General features: G+C 37.1%; 1 protein-coding gene across 1 annotated transcript in view; it reads right to left on the reverse strand.

The window, feature by feature from the left end:
- The window catches only part of LOC107721020 (receptor tyrosine-protein kinase erbB-4-like), a 344,542-nt gene that overhangs the window by 87,169 nt on the left and 241,785 nt on the right, over positions 1–15,588 (reverse strand). The window contains exons 6-10 of the mRNA XM_016528874.1: positions 8,862–8,980; positions 6,677–6,818; positions 4,372–4,485; positions 4,116–4,242; positions 3,034–3,107 (exon numbers count right to left, since the gene is read on the reverse strand). Coding sequence (XP_016384360.1) covers positions 3,034–3,107; positions 4,116–4,242; positions 4,372–4,485; positions 6,677–6,818; positions 8,862–8,980 — 576 coding nt within the window. The remainder of the gene's footprint in view (positions 1–3,033; positions 3,108–4,115; positions 4,243–4,371; positions 4,486–6,676; positions 6,819–8,861; positions 8,981–15,588) is intronic.

Below are 15,588 nucleotides of genomic sequence, written 5' to 3' on the forward strand. Positions count from 1 at the left end.
AACATGTTAAGAGGGATGAATTTACGTGTTATTCTACACCCGTGGTTACTTTATATTACACAACCAGATTCTGACTGGTCAATCGCAGAATTCTGGGATCAAATAATGTTGTACAATGATCAGTTGAAGCAGAGATTTAAATATATGTGTCATAACTAAGACATTTTTTAAATGCTTTCAAATGTTTAAATTAAACATATAGGCCTAGTATGTAGAAATTTATAAAGTTGCAAAATATTTTAATCTCAAATTAATGCTAACTGTAACTTTCGATTAATCAAAGAATCCTGCAAAAACTGCATTGTGGTTTCTAAAAAAAATATTAAGCAGCACAGCTCCTTTCAACATTGATAATAATAAAAAAAATGTTTCTTAAGCACCAAATCGTCATAAGAACAATTTCTGAAGGATTATGTGACATTGAAGACTGGAGTAATGATTGCTGAAAATTCAGCTTTGCCAACGTGAATTATATTTTAAAATATATTAAAATAAAAAAAAACAGTTATTTTAGATTGGAATAATTTTTCATAATATTGCTGTTTTGAAGTCTAAAACCAGTTAATACTGCAAATGTTTTTACTGCAAATAAATGCAGCCTTGTTGAGTATAAGGAACTTTTAAAAAATAGTTTAAAACATTGAAATAAAAAAAAAACATTAAAAACATTAAATTACATTTATATTTCGTAAATAATTTAAAATATAATTTACTTTTTTTTTAAATATTAAAGGGGTCATATGATGCGATTTCAATTTTTCCTTTCTCTTTGGAGTGTTACAAGCTCTTGGTGCATAACATAATTCAAATGATCATTTAAAAAATAGTGTAAAAACCTTTTAAATTAGATCTGTATTTTTTGCTTTTTGCAATTAACATTCTGAATCTACAACACTGGCTGGTTGGCTGAAAAAAATATATATAAAAAAATCACCATTTCAAGCCAATTTTAGAGCACATACATAAAACAAATAAATTTGGAGAAATATATCAGACATCATTATTAAAAGACTGCAAAATATTGAGATAGATTTTTCTTAGCTGTATCTCCTAGCGCTAACCCCTCCCTCAAGATTTGAGACAGAGCAGAGGGTAAATCAGGTCAGCCTCTTCAGTCCATCTCTCTTGAGAGATGATTCACACTGGGCTTGAGCTGAAGGCAGTGCCGGCAAGAGCTGCAGGCATTTCCCCAAATCTTCAAATACTGGTGGGGAAGCATCCGACTGAGGCTGTGAAATGTTCATTTAATGTCAGTCAGGGTTGTTTGGGGCTTACTGGGAGTCATACAAAAATTAAATAACAGACTTGGTCGCTGCTAAGGAACAGGGGTTATGCATTTTACAGCCATCTGAAGGTTCTTTCTTTGCAGCTGAAACTCCTGACAGTTAGATGACCTTCTTCATGCGCCATTGCCAAAAATGTACACTGAATTCAGTCAAACTGAATAAACACATTCAATTAAAAAACCCACTGTAAAGAAATACACATAGCAGGCACATCTGAATCTGTCAAAATCTTCAAGCTGGGGTCACAGAGCAGAAATAACACCTTGCCAGTGAAGACGTTGTTCTGTCAGAGACTGTGGCCACCTGCATATAGATGTGACAGCCTGACATGCATGCCTCACTGACTTGGAGAGCCCTCTTCGCTGTCACCATAGCAAGAGAGAGCGAGAGAGGTAAAGAGTGAAAGGGAGAGAGAGAAAGAAGTGTTTTTAACTGCTTTCATGTTTCTTGTGAGCCAAGAGTCCTGCTCTCCTATGGGAAGCTCTCCTCAGTTGGAGAAATCTCCCTCATCATGTATTCATCATATCACACACACTCCCTTACACACATCACACACACATACACAAATCTACAAACGCACAAATACACTAGATCTTCCTCTGTGCTGTGTTCCATGTGTTTTTGATGTATTTCTCAATAAAACAGGTGGATTATGTCAATATGGGCATGTGAACCAGCTATTTTTTTTTTCTCGCAGGCCCTTCTTTATGAAAGCATATTAATGGCTCTGTTCTAAAAAGTAAGAAGCTGCCTTGTGGTTAGGCAGCACCCTGATTTGGAACATTATTAGTGACAGATTTGGAACACTCTCTCAGTGTGTTATACAAATAACACTCCTCACACAAGCACACAGGAAATGTGACTCAACTTATTTCAGTATTCTAAAATATTTAAATTTTAATCTGAACATACTATTTGGAGTTGGTAATATTTTTGATGTTTTTGAAAGAAGACTCTTATGCCTACCAAGGCTGCATTTATTTGATCAACAATACAGTAAAATCGGCATTATTACAATTTAAAATAACTATTTTCTATTTTAATATAATTTGCACTTTACACCTACGATGGCAAAGCTGAATTTTCAGCAGCCATTACTCCAGGCTTCAGTGTCACAAGATCCTCCAGAAATCATTCTAATGTGCTGGTTTGGTGATCAAGAAGCATTTATTATCATCATAAACAATTGTGCTGCTCAATATTTTTGTGGAAACTGTACATACATTGCATTTTTTCTTTGATAAAGAAAGTTCAAAAGAACAGAATTTATTCAAAATACTTTTTTATAACATGAAATGCCTTTACTGTCTCTTTTGATCAATTTAACATGTTCTTGCTGAATAAAAGTAGTCATTTATTAAAAAGAAAAAAAAAGACATGATGTATCCAAGATTAGTTGTGGCGCAAATTTGTAGCAACAAGAGTTTAAAAAAAGGTACATATCACTTCCTGATTATATTAATAAATAAATAATTTAAAAATACTATAAATGTGATGTAGCTATTCACAATGGGTAAACAGCACCTATTTAAATAGATCATGTGCCTGCCAGAGGAAGATGGGCTCCCCTTGCTGAGTACTGGTTCCTCTAAAGGTTTCTTCAATGTTTTTTTTTTTTTACTTGCTTACTTTGTAAGTGTTTGTAAGTCGCTATTAATTTTTCAAAGATGCTTTAAAAGAATATGTATTATGGTATTATGATATTATTATGCAAAATCCCAATCCAAATAAAACTAACTTGACTTACCGGTGATCTCTCGAACGGTGCGGAACACGTTGAGTTTCTCTGGATCCAGAGGCTCTATGTTGTGGTATATATCCCTGTAACACACATGGAGATTGATGCAAATACACATTATACTCGGTATATACTGACAGGCACATCTTTACAGTCAAGAAAATCTGTCATTTTGCTAACAGATGAAGCTGATTGTGAAACAAGCTCTTAAACATAACTGTATGAAGCCAATTTTTATTAGAGTGCAGACTATCAACACAAATGCACTCTGACCGGTGCCTGCTGACTCCATCCATCCCAGTATGCTGAATTTTCTACATATTTTCCAAGTCACCATGCCTTATGCTATTCTGTTGCACAGTACAGCGGGTTTTAATAGCACCATTGAGCCGGAGATCTTCAGGGAGGTCCAGAACACCTGCTGATGCAGCGTGTGTGAGAGTGTGTGTGTGGGGAATACGTGTAAGAAATATGTGCACTCCATATCACAGTTTGTGGTGGAGATGATGTCATCTGTATGCCTATCAAGATGTGCGTGTGTGTGCACATGGCTTTTCCCAGCATACTGCTGGCCCTGGATTGCTCTTTAAGATCAGAGTCAGCTATATGGGGTTAGAGGATCAGCCAATCAGACACAGCGGGATCAAAAAAAGGCCACTGGAGGGAGCGGGTCAACCAGAGGTCAAATGACTTCTTGACAATCTGACAATCAAATATTACACAGCACTTATATAAAGAGGGGGCAGCACATTTCTCATATAAAATCACATTAACTGCGGCCGTCTTGAGAGTCAGTAGAAGGTCTCATAGGTCTTGCTTGACTGTCTAAACTAGCACAATGGCACTTTTAATGTGCGCTATTAAACTGGGCAGTGTAGTTTTCTTTTACACAGCCATGATGTGAAGGGCTTCCCTATTGCTTTTCTTCTACATGAATCCCCTCCTGCATCATTAAAGCTGATGTTATCTGATAAAAAGAAGCAACATAGGTCAAATGGCTTCCGACAACCCAATATCCGATATTCAGCTTTAAAGCAGAGTGTAATGGCTGTGAAGTGAGCCAATGGATGGTGTGAAGGAGCCACTCTCACCCTTTAATGCCTGTGATGAGGAACACCAGATTTCCGTTGATCTTGGTGCAGTTGATGAATCTGTCGATGTTGCTGGAGTCTACAGTTTGAGCCGTCTGAAGGCTTGCAGTGCCGATCCCATCGCATGCTGTAACATAAACCAGAAAACTGTGTTAAACAGAAAACTTTGAGAGAAAGAACAGTGGTATTGGTACTGACAACATATATATGCCTAATATATGGCATTTTGGTAACCTCTGATGATGTGTGTGATCACCTTTTGGGCAGATATCAGTGCAGGGGATACACATCTTGATCCTATTCTCCTCCACCTCCATCTTGTTGCTGGGACAGGCTCTGACACAAGAGCTGTGGTCCACCACAAAGTTATCTGTTATACCACACACAGAGGCAGAACAAACGGTCAGATGGCGGCATGCTCTACCTCTAAGCAATCTCTGTGAAAAAGGCCATTGACATTTTGAAATGGTAGAGAACAAACATCCATTCTCAGACAAAAACCATTAACACATCTGCACGGATGCAGTGGGGACCGTGACTGTGGCGTGTGTGCGTGATGGAAAGACCTATTTCCGGCGGTGATTGTGCAGCGTGGTATCCATTACAAGAGAAAAGAGAGAGGATCATGGAGGGACAGATAAAGGAAGATGGACGTCTCTCTTCACCTCTTACGTGTAACGTGAATCTCAGACTCTTACTGTAAAGAACTACATGGCACTAGATTTAACATGTGACACTAGGAGAACAAATTACCCTGGGTAAAAACACAAACCTCACCTTCACAACCCTGACAGCCAAGAGAAACACAACCAAACTGAGCATTTCACTGTCGCCCCATTGAATAAACTGGTCTTGCGTGACTGCGGAGGGCGGTTCGGGTTTTGGGGCGGGTCTCTGAGTATTGCACAATAACATTCATCGTGGACTGAGTACTGGAGTGGGCGTCTGTCCGTGTGCAAACTCTTCATTCTGCAGCAGTGGCGGCCCAGCAAGGGGGAATAATGACACTCGTCCTCACCTATCATCACTGTTATCACAGCTCTCTTTCATTCTTTCACTGTTACTCTTTCACCGTTTCACCGTTCTCTTCTTTTCAAAGAAGTCAGGTCAGTTCACAAGAAACTTTCATTGTTTCAATGAAAAATACAATAGGGGGTATGACAGATTCCTATCTCCATAATTACCCCATCAAGTCTATTCTCATTGGACAGAGAAACAGAGAAGGAACCGGAACCCTCTGTTTAGAAATGTGTTGCATTGTATGTATAGTACTATATTTACATACCTTGTCATGGTGCTGACATTGCAAAGCAATTAAAACAAACATTAAATATGCACATGACATTTATTTTTATTTGATACATTTTAACGTGGAATGGACAATAAATTATTTCGCTGTGGTTGAAGTTAACCGTTATGTTCTGTTTGGGGTCTCAGGCAGGATTCCTGCACTTCTTGACAAATGAATTTCCATGACTTTTCTAGATGGTCATGATATTTATAGAGTTGGCATTCAAAAAGAGCAATTTCTAGCCTTCTAGCCAATTAAATATTTTAGGATCTTGTTTATTTGCATAACCTGGAAATTACATGTTCAAATTCCCTGATATTACCAGGTTTTCTATGACTGTGGGAATTCTGTTCAGACTGTTTCAGACAGTTTAATAGCTCAGACAATTTAATAGCTAAAAAAAAAAACATACCGATCACTGAAGTATCATGTTCAGGACGCTTCTGATTAAAAACAATATTTCATAACATGCTTACATTTCATAAGGTCGGTTTGGGAACAGTAATATTATATAATGTTTTTGAAATAAGTTTCTTATGCTCACCAAGGCTTCATTTATTTGATCATAATACAGTAACAACAGAAATATTGTGAAATATGAAATAAAATAAAATAACTGTTTTCTATTTTAATATATTTTTAATGTAATTTTTTCATGTCATTTCTCCAGCCTTCAGTGTCACATGATCCTTCAAAAATCATTCTAATATGATGATTTGATAATCAAGAAACATTTATTTTGAAAACAGTTTTGCTGCTTAATATTTCTGTGAAAACTGTGATCCATCCATTGTTGAGGACGAGAGAAAACATTTTATCCCAGTCACTCTTCTGTAAATCACATGACTGGGGGAAAAAAAGGAACTCATCATCTTATAATATCTCTCTATTGGTGGACCCCCTGTTGTTCTGCCACAGAAGACCCCTGGCATACACATTTCTTTCTTTCTTTCTTTCTTTTTCCTCCCTCCCTCCCTCCCTCAAGCCAATGGGGAAACCAGAGGTCAAGAAGCTGAGTGAGATTTAGCAGACAGGCTTACTCCTGGGGCTCTGCATGGGTACCGCACCACATCAGGGGCTCAGAGGAGAGCAAGGGCTCAGGTGCAGCCGATCCACCTCATTTACATTCAATCTGAAACTTTTTTACATTCCCGAATGTGAACGCGCTTCAACATGGCACCTGATATCCATTTATGTGAGTGAAAGATCCAGCTAGAAGCGTGTGCATAAGCATACACATGTTTGTATTAGTTTTCACTGTCTGTCTTACGTGGGCACTTTTTGACGCAGAACGCTCCATATGTGTATTTGGCCCGTGGGTTGTGCTCCAGCTGGAACGTGGTGGGGTTGTAGACGAAGGGCTGAGGGCATTGCGTCACACATGCGCCGCTGTCGTTGAAATTAGTGCAGGCCTGGACACAAAGAAACAAGGTTACTGACAGCAATACACATTTATTTAATAAAACAGCTGACAAAAATTTGTGTTGCTACTTGTACAGTCTCATTTTAGGATTATATGCAATAGAAGAATGTGCCGGAACACAAAATTGCTCCACTAATCAGCTTCGACCCACAAAAAAGTATGTCAACCAACACCAATACAGCATATTAGCAATATAAAGTAGCAATGCTACAAATAAATAATGATTCGAACAGGCTTATGGAATAGAAAAAGCTCTTCGCTTTATCAATCTGACTTCAGGAACACGAAATAACTGTTTTCTGCCTTAGAGTTGCTGAGATGTAAAAAAAATAAAAATAAATAAAGGCATTGATCCAAATCCCAATGCATGCCACAAAAGTGCATTTTCAATTAAAAGGGAACAATCGCGAAGTACAATATCAATGATTACAGCTGAGGATAACTAATTAAAAAACCGAAGAGGTGCGATAAATCGCTTTCTCCGAGGGCTGGAGGAACGAGGAGCAGTCAGAGACGGTCGGGATCTGCCCAGGCAGCATGTAACAAAAGAGCTACAGAGGTGTGGCCCCTACTCTTATTCACAGCAAGGCATTGTGGGAGGAAATTAGATTTTAATGGTATCTCCCGTGCAAAGAACATTTCCTATAGGGAGATTTTTGATCAAAAGCGAGTCATCTGTAGGCAACATGGATCTCTTTTGGAGAAGTGAATATCACAGCAGAACAAAAACTCAAAGATAAGGTTGGGGAGCTGGAAAGGGTCTGCCGCTGTTACTGAAACACTTCTACAATTGCAGGTTTATGGGATGGCTGATAAAGCCGCAGATGACTGACAGACTGTGTGTGTGTGTATGTGTGTGTGTGTTTGGGGAAAAAAGTTATTACATACTGAGACATCTGTAAGAGGGTTGTGTGCAAGTGGGTTGGCTCTGGATGTAAAATCTGAAGTTAGGGCTTGTACAACTACTTGACTAGTAGCCCAGACAAGATGCTGACTATTTGTTGATTTAATGTTTGAGCATGACGACTTCCGTTTCACTGCACTTTCACATTTGCATAATTTTACATACAGTGGGGTTCAAAGAGCCCTCATTGAAAATCTGGGATTCAAAATCTAATATTCTAATAATATCAAATGTTCTTGCTTCCTTTGAAGCTCGAGATACTCTTTGGATCATCTCATTGGATCATCTCAAATCATGCTTGAGAACATGATAACCAGGTTTGACACAAATTTGTGAAGTTCACGCAGCTCAAGTGCTGCTGACATTAAAGCTAACAAAATACTGAGACATTCTGAAATTAATGTAAATTTTTCAGGTCAACTCTCGCTTTTCACAAATGGTGATGCTGATCATGTAACTTGCGATGAAAAAAAAAATCCTGACATTCTGAAATTCATGTTAATTTTTCAATTTAACTTGGTAACACTTTTCAAAAAGGTCCCATTATTTAACATTAGTCAATGCATTAATTAACAATGAACAATACATTGTCACAGTATTTATTACTCTTTGTTAACCTTAGTTAATAAAAATACAACTGTTCATTGTTAGTTCATGTAGGTTCAAGTCCATTAAATAATATGAACAAATGCATTCTTTTATTTTAATAATGTATTAGTAAATGTTGAAGTTAACATTTACTAAGATCAATAAATGCTTTAGAATTATTTTTCTTTGTTAACTAATGTAGTTAACAAATGGAAGCTAATTATAAAGTGTTAACTTTTCACTCAAATTATGATGCTGATCAAATAAATTGTAATGAAAAAACTGTATTAAAATAGAACCATGCAAAATTGCTAGTGGACTTTATATTTGGCAATGACAGGCAAATACACAAAGACACAGTTTGTGGACAGAGGGATTTTTGACCTGCTGTCACCATATAGCACAAACTGAAGTCATGTGATTCGTGACTAGTCAACACAGGACGAAAAGATCAACTAGTGGTAGAGCTTATCGACTAGACACTGCAGTCCCTAATATGACTGAGTGCATGAGTTTGTTACAGGAATACTGAAGACATACAAAGCAGTCTGTGTCCTTTGGTCCCGAACAGCCTCCAGCACACTCACGATGACAGCAGTCACTGACGTACGGCCCAAAACAGCGGCCATCACATTGCTCGGCACACACTGTCTTAGTCACTGAGAAAGAACCAGAGATAAGGGAAAGTGTTAGAGAAATATGCATTTTCTGATGACAATTAGCATTTGTTTGATGATTTCTTTAACCATTACGCCTCATTGTACTACACAGCTGTCTGGATGCCAGTAAGAGTCATACTGTGAGTAAACAGAGCTCTAACCAGGGAGAACATGTGGGGATGTGTGGTCTCTTAACTGCAGAGTGATGGTGATCACAGAGCTGCACTGCTTTCCTATTTCTGCTAGTGATCCTCACCATAATGAATATAGACATTCACAGTAATTCCTACCATATGGCATGCAGAATACATCTCCAGTGTAGCTGCTGAATGAGCTTGGGGAGCTTTCTGAAATAAGGCCAGAAATATCCTTTACAAACTGTAAGGATGCAAACGCAGACACGAAAGCTTGGCTGACATACTGTAACTCTTCTTACATTGCCAGGATGGGAACAAACCTCATGAGCACAATAGAATTGCCATCAAAATGGAGGATATATTACTTAGGCACACTACAATACAAAAGTTTGGGCTTGGTAAAATTAAAAAAAAAATTTTTTTTGAAAGAAGTCTCTTGCATTCACCAAGTCTGCATTTATTTGATACAATAAAAGAGTAATGTAATGAAATATTATTAAAATAACCATTTTCTATTGTAATATATTTTAAAATGTAGGTTATTCCTGTGATGGCAAAGCTGAATTTACAGCAGATCATTCAGAAAACATTCTAATATGCTGATTTGTTGATCAAGCACTATTTATTATTATTATTATCAATGTTTAAAACAGTTGTACTGCTTAATACTTCGGTGGAAATTGAGATACATTTTAGAAGACAGTTTACACTAATGGCCACTGTAGTGGTTACATTATGAATTGTGGTTTTGGAACACAACAATGTAAAATATCACATTTGCATAGCTTTTTCTTACTCAAACCCTACAAAGGCTGTCATTTTCATTTATCTATCAGTCCTTGCATGAACGTGAGTGTGTGTGTTACTAGCACGGTGGTTGTAAAATGCTGTAATTGGATTTACACAGAAGCATTTGTATGTGCATGCTTGTTCGGGCTGACTGCACGCTACACAGCCTCTTACAAATGCGTGTTAATTCTTTATCAAGAGTTCGTAAGACAGGATTCAGATGTACATGGATCTGGGTATGGTTACAAAATTTCAAGTTGTGACAGCAGTTCCCTACTGGGTAACATGCTATACTTCATCTAAAGCTACTTAAAACATTTTCTAATTTTAGTATATTTATTATACATCCAACTTTTATGATCTCATGCTAAATTAATATTTATATTTTTATTATATATTTTATTATATATTATATATGAATATTAAATATTCATGCAAGACACACTGATTACTGAAACATACTATAACTTTCAGAACTTGTGACAGCAGTTCCCTGCTGGGTAATATGCTATACTTCATCTAAAGCTACTTAAAACATTTTCTAATTTTAGTATATTTATTATACATCCAACTTTTATGATCTCATGCTAAATTAATATTTATATTTTTATTATATATTTTATTATATATTATATATGAATATTAAATATTCATGCAAGACACACTGATTACTGAAACATACTATAACTTTCAGAACTTGCTTCACAGTCGAAAGAGAGAATTTATTTAAACTAAGATGTGCGAAAGAGAAAACTTCTGCAAATTTACATCAATAAATTATCACATGGTCATCTGTGTTTACACATCAGTGATGCCTACTGGGTCATCAGAAACACAGCCCATCCAGTTTTGTTTTGTTTTCAATGGTGAATGTCAGACAGATACAACTTGTTTATTTGTTAATGATCAGAGAGCAAGATAAATGGCCATTAAAAGCTAAAAAATTGTTATAATAAAAATGTTTGATATGACCCTTTTAAGAGAACTGTAACAAAATCTAATTGGGATGGTGAGAAACTCTCTTTTTATACACACTTTCCCTTATACAATTTTATAACATTTAAAATAAAATGTTGATAGAAAAAGGTAATCTACTTATTTGCATACACGAGTGTCCCTCGCTATCGCAGCCTCACTGTAAGACCTGAATAATATAGCTAATGACTGTATTTCTATGTAAAGGTACATATTCAATACACTATGAGAGGCATGTGTATAAAAGTTATTATATGAACAGATTCAATGGATGTGAACTGGCCTTCCTCTGAAATACCACTTTACCATTGCCATTATGGTAGTGCAAGCCATTACCACATAGACACCAAATGGCCTATTTTACGAAAACAAAAGACATCGCACTAAACTAAAGGCCCACTCAGAAAAGTGATGATTTTGATTCATTTGCCATAAACACGCTTTTAAAAATACATGCGGCACTGGCAATTATACACCATCAATCTGATAAAGTACACAGAAGACTATAAAGCACAAAATATTTAGCCTCTGAGAGTTTCATTAGGAGCTCAAATGCCGTGTTTTATTGCGCAGACACATTTTAGGTCAAGAAGCAGTGCTCTTGTTTAGATGTAATCCCAGTTTAGCAATGCACAAATTGATTCCAAATCTAATTATGCTTTTAAAAAATCATTATTTGAATACACTAGTTTGAAATATTTACTCAGTATCCACTGGGTTGAGAAGAAATACAGATTTAAGTTTGCAAAAATTACAGAAAAGCTACAGCAAAAATCCAGCAAGAATGTTTAATGCACTCAACTTACTAAATAGCTTCATTAGTGTGAGATGGAACTCAAATCCATTTCACAGTCGCGCAGTTCTCCAATTACTTCATCCTTATCGTTTCGACAATTAAGACTACTCAAGCTAGGTGGCTGGTGGCGAGGCGAGCTGCGGATTTAACCACCGTGATGAGAAGAAAGGTGAGGACGGCGAGACGAGGGGAGAAGAGAGAGAACATACTTATCTGGTGCAGTGCGGTGACATGTAGTGTCTTTGTGGAGGCAGTGCAAAGGTTTGCTTACGACTATCTAAATGAGATCAAAATATACTACACAGAAAAAGAAAGAGAGAACAGGCTCTGCTCCAAAACCTTTGGAGCACTTCACAGAAAAAATAAAAATTATATTATTTACTTGTTGCTCCAAACCAATATGTTGTTATGAGTGTTATGGAAAACAACATAGGAGAATAGTTACACAGATTTTACCATACAAGAACAGTTTAGATGAATTTGGAACTATATGAGAATGAGTAAATAATGATGCCTCTGTATCATAGGTGCAATTCCAAAAAAGGTAAGCAGCATGATTATCTCTCTTATGGTGCAAGACAAGCATTTGTGGTTAAAAGTATATGCATTTAAATTTTTTTATTTAGCAAATGACCGTTCGTTTCACTAGACAAGACCCTTATTCCTTGGCTGGGATCGTGTAGAGCCCTTTGAAGCTGCATTGAAACTGCAATTTGGACCTTCAACCCGTTGATCCACATCGAAGTCCACTATATGGAGAAAAATCCTGGAATGTTTTCATCAAAAAACCTTAATTTCTATTCAACTGAAAAAAGACATACATGAACATCTTGGATGACATGGGAGTAAATTGTCAGGAAATTTTTATTATGGAAGTGAATTAAAGGCAGGGTATGTGATTTTTCAAAAACACTTTAGAAAACTGATTCAGGCCGAATAGCAAAACAAACTTGTAGCCAATCAGCAATAAGGGGCGTGTCTACTCGTGATGTGGAGGAGAGAGCTTTCAGTGCATGGGACGGACATTAGCCGAGCCGAGCGACAGAAAGATAGAGATGGCGGATAAAAAACAAAAGAGGAAAACGTCTGCGGAACGATAAGGCAAGAAGTAGGACCCGTGTAAATATCGGATCAGCTTTCCAGCGCTGGAGAGAACTTAAGGAGCGGAGGCCTGCGATCGGACGTCGAGGTTGCTTTGTTTCTTCTCAATAGGTGAGTAACACCGTGTCTACAACAGCTAAAGTCTGCCTACACTGGACGCGATCAAACGACTGTTGAAAACCATTTGAAATTTGTGTCAGCATGTCATAAATAGAACCCGGCAGCAGTTTTCTGTCGGGGATTTGTTGCGCCGCGCCGCTCACGTCCGTAGACACGGTGTAACATTGGTTTTGCTTTGTTTCACAGAACTAATCGTTGCCTGGGTTGCGTACGTATATGTGGGGCGGAGCTATCAAAATAGGGGCAAGACCCTTTTGGGGTAGGGGCGTGTTTGTTTTGGTGATTTCAAATATCAACATTGGCTACCAGAAATCACTTACTCTGCCTTTAAACCTTTAATTTCTTTAAAAAAAATTACTGACTCCAAACTTTTGAACAGTACTAAATTAAATTTAATGAAGAGTACAGCAGTTCACTGTAATTAGAAATGGAGTGTTCTACTCAATATTGTGTGCTGTGAACCTTCACTACTTCACTACTGTAAGGAGCTTCACAAAGTTAACTTAGCAACAAGCTAATGCAAAACTCTATTGAAATCAGCTGAGAGCAGAGCCTCCAGTGAGTTTTGCTATTTGTACAACGCAGAGTTTGGAGTTGCTGTTCCAAATCGTTACTTATGTGGTTCCATTTTAGCTAGTGTGCTTGCTAGATTTAGAACACAGCCACAGAGACAGAAGCGCCTGTTCAAATAAATGATTTCTCCATATAAATAACAGATGTTCTCTCATAGGTCTTGAAGATGGAACGAAAACAAAACTGAGAGAGAAGAATGAGAGTGTGTTGGTACCCAGATGGAGGGACAGAGTGAAATGACAGGTACAGTACATCTGCAGAAGAGAGAGGAAAGAGGAAGGACATTATGATTAATTAGGGAGTATTTGAGAAGGGAAAAGGCTCATATTCTCCTACTTGACCCGCCAAACCATTTTACTATATGGAGAAGTCTATAAAAATGATTGTCCATTACATGAATAAATGGTGATATCACCAGGGCAGTACAAATTTCAGGTACATGATAGTTTTCCTGCCATTCCATAATGTGAAATGCTCTGCACTGCTCATCTGTGTGATGATACCATCGTGAATAAAGATATATGGTCTCATAGAAATACTATTAGCAGGTCTAGACAGAATTGCCAGACTCTCTGCACTTTTTTATGGGAAAATACAAACATGAAAAATAAAAGCTTACACTAAAATAAAAGCAAATATGTTATAAAAAAATCAGCTGTTTTTAATTAAATTTTTCCTTGTCAATTACTTTATATGGATCAACACCGTCAGATACACAATTTATTTATTATAAACATTGACAAATTCACCACTAAATTCAATGAAACACTGATTGGAGACCACATGATGATTTCAGAATGATTTTAGCTCCACATGAATTGCATATGAATATGCAAGAAGCAGGCAATGTTTATAACTTTCTAAATGAAAGGTGTTTAAATTCTGTGGAAAAGTTACGTTTCTGCAGAAATGATCTGGCGCAGAATCTGTGAGGGCCTGCCTATGCTTTCCATCTCTTCCAGCTCATGTTAATGACACAAGACGACTGTAATGCAAACTAACTGCCATGAGAGTTTTTTTTTCAACATGAACATTTCAAAAATGGTTTCTTCTTTCAACAGAAATAAATCCAGTACAAGCTGAGTGTTTTGTCCTTAAAAAGAGATCCTTACGGGTACGTTAGAGAGCTTTTCGAGGCAGGGGTAATGACATGTTTTTGAGCAGTCTTAGCATTTGACTGCATTATAAGAGCATGCCGGGGGAAATCAGAGTTATGGCGCGTTGTGATCAAGCTTGTTGAGAGGAAGCCTAAAAAGAGAGAGACCGAGGATAGGGCTACGTGTGAGAGTTTTGAGGGACCTGAAGTAAATAATGTTGGCAGTTTTAAGTGCAGCTGGTTTCTGCGGCTACATGTGAGAGGAGAAAAAGAGTCATGCTGCCCGTCTCTCTCTTCAATTATCCTCCACTGGGAGGGCAGCGGCGTGCCACGGCCTGCTGGAGGTGCTGTACTGAGCCTGTGGAGAAAGCTGGAGAACTCTCACAGAGTGGAACGACTCTTCACCTCACTCTGGCGGCTGTATCTGCAGTGTCTAGATATTATATTCATGAGTAAAAGTTACTTCTGAGAGGTTTTTTCTCCATCCTGGTTGATAAGGTATGCTATGAAAAGGAATTATGAAATTAAAAAAATTAATAACCCACAATAGGCTGTTTGTTACAGTGATTTTACCACACACAGGGGTATTCGAGAGCCTCAACATGGAGTGCCTAAACCCCCCCTGAACTGAGGTAAAATCACAGTAATATAATATAATATAATATAATATAATATAATATAATTTAATGACATGAGCATTTAAATTTTGTTAAATATTTTCAATAAATGTGAATTATTTTATAAACAACAATGGAAATCTGTTTCCATCAAATAAGTAACCATTTAAAAGCAACAAGTATTGCTACAGCAACTTATTTGGCTGATTTGGTGGATAAAATTAATTCATTAAACTAATTATTAAATTATTAATTAATTATTGCATTATTTGGTGGATACAGTACTATAAAGAAGACTGGAAAAATAGGAAATGGGACTGGGAAATGACATAAGCCAGATTTGAACTATTATTGCCCACATAAACACTAGAGCTCAAAATTTTGCTCAAATGGTAAAATCACTC

Source organism: Sinocyclocheilus rhinocerous, unplaced genomic scaffold (genome assembly GCF_001515625.1).
Source record: "Sinocyclocheilus rhinocerous isolate Xijiao unplaced genomic scaffold, SAMN03320098_v1.1 scaffold1202, whole genome shotgun sequence".
Classification (NCBI taxonomy): domain Eukaryota; kingdom Metazoa; phylum Chordata; class Actinopteri; order Cypriniformes; family Cyprinidae; genus Sinocyclocheilus; species Sinocyclocheilus rhinocerous.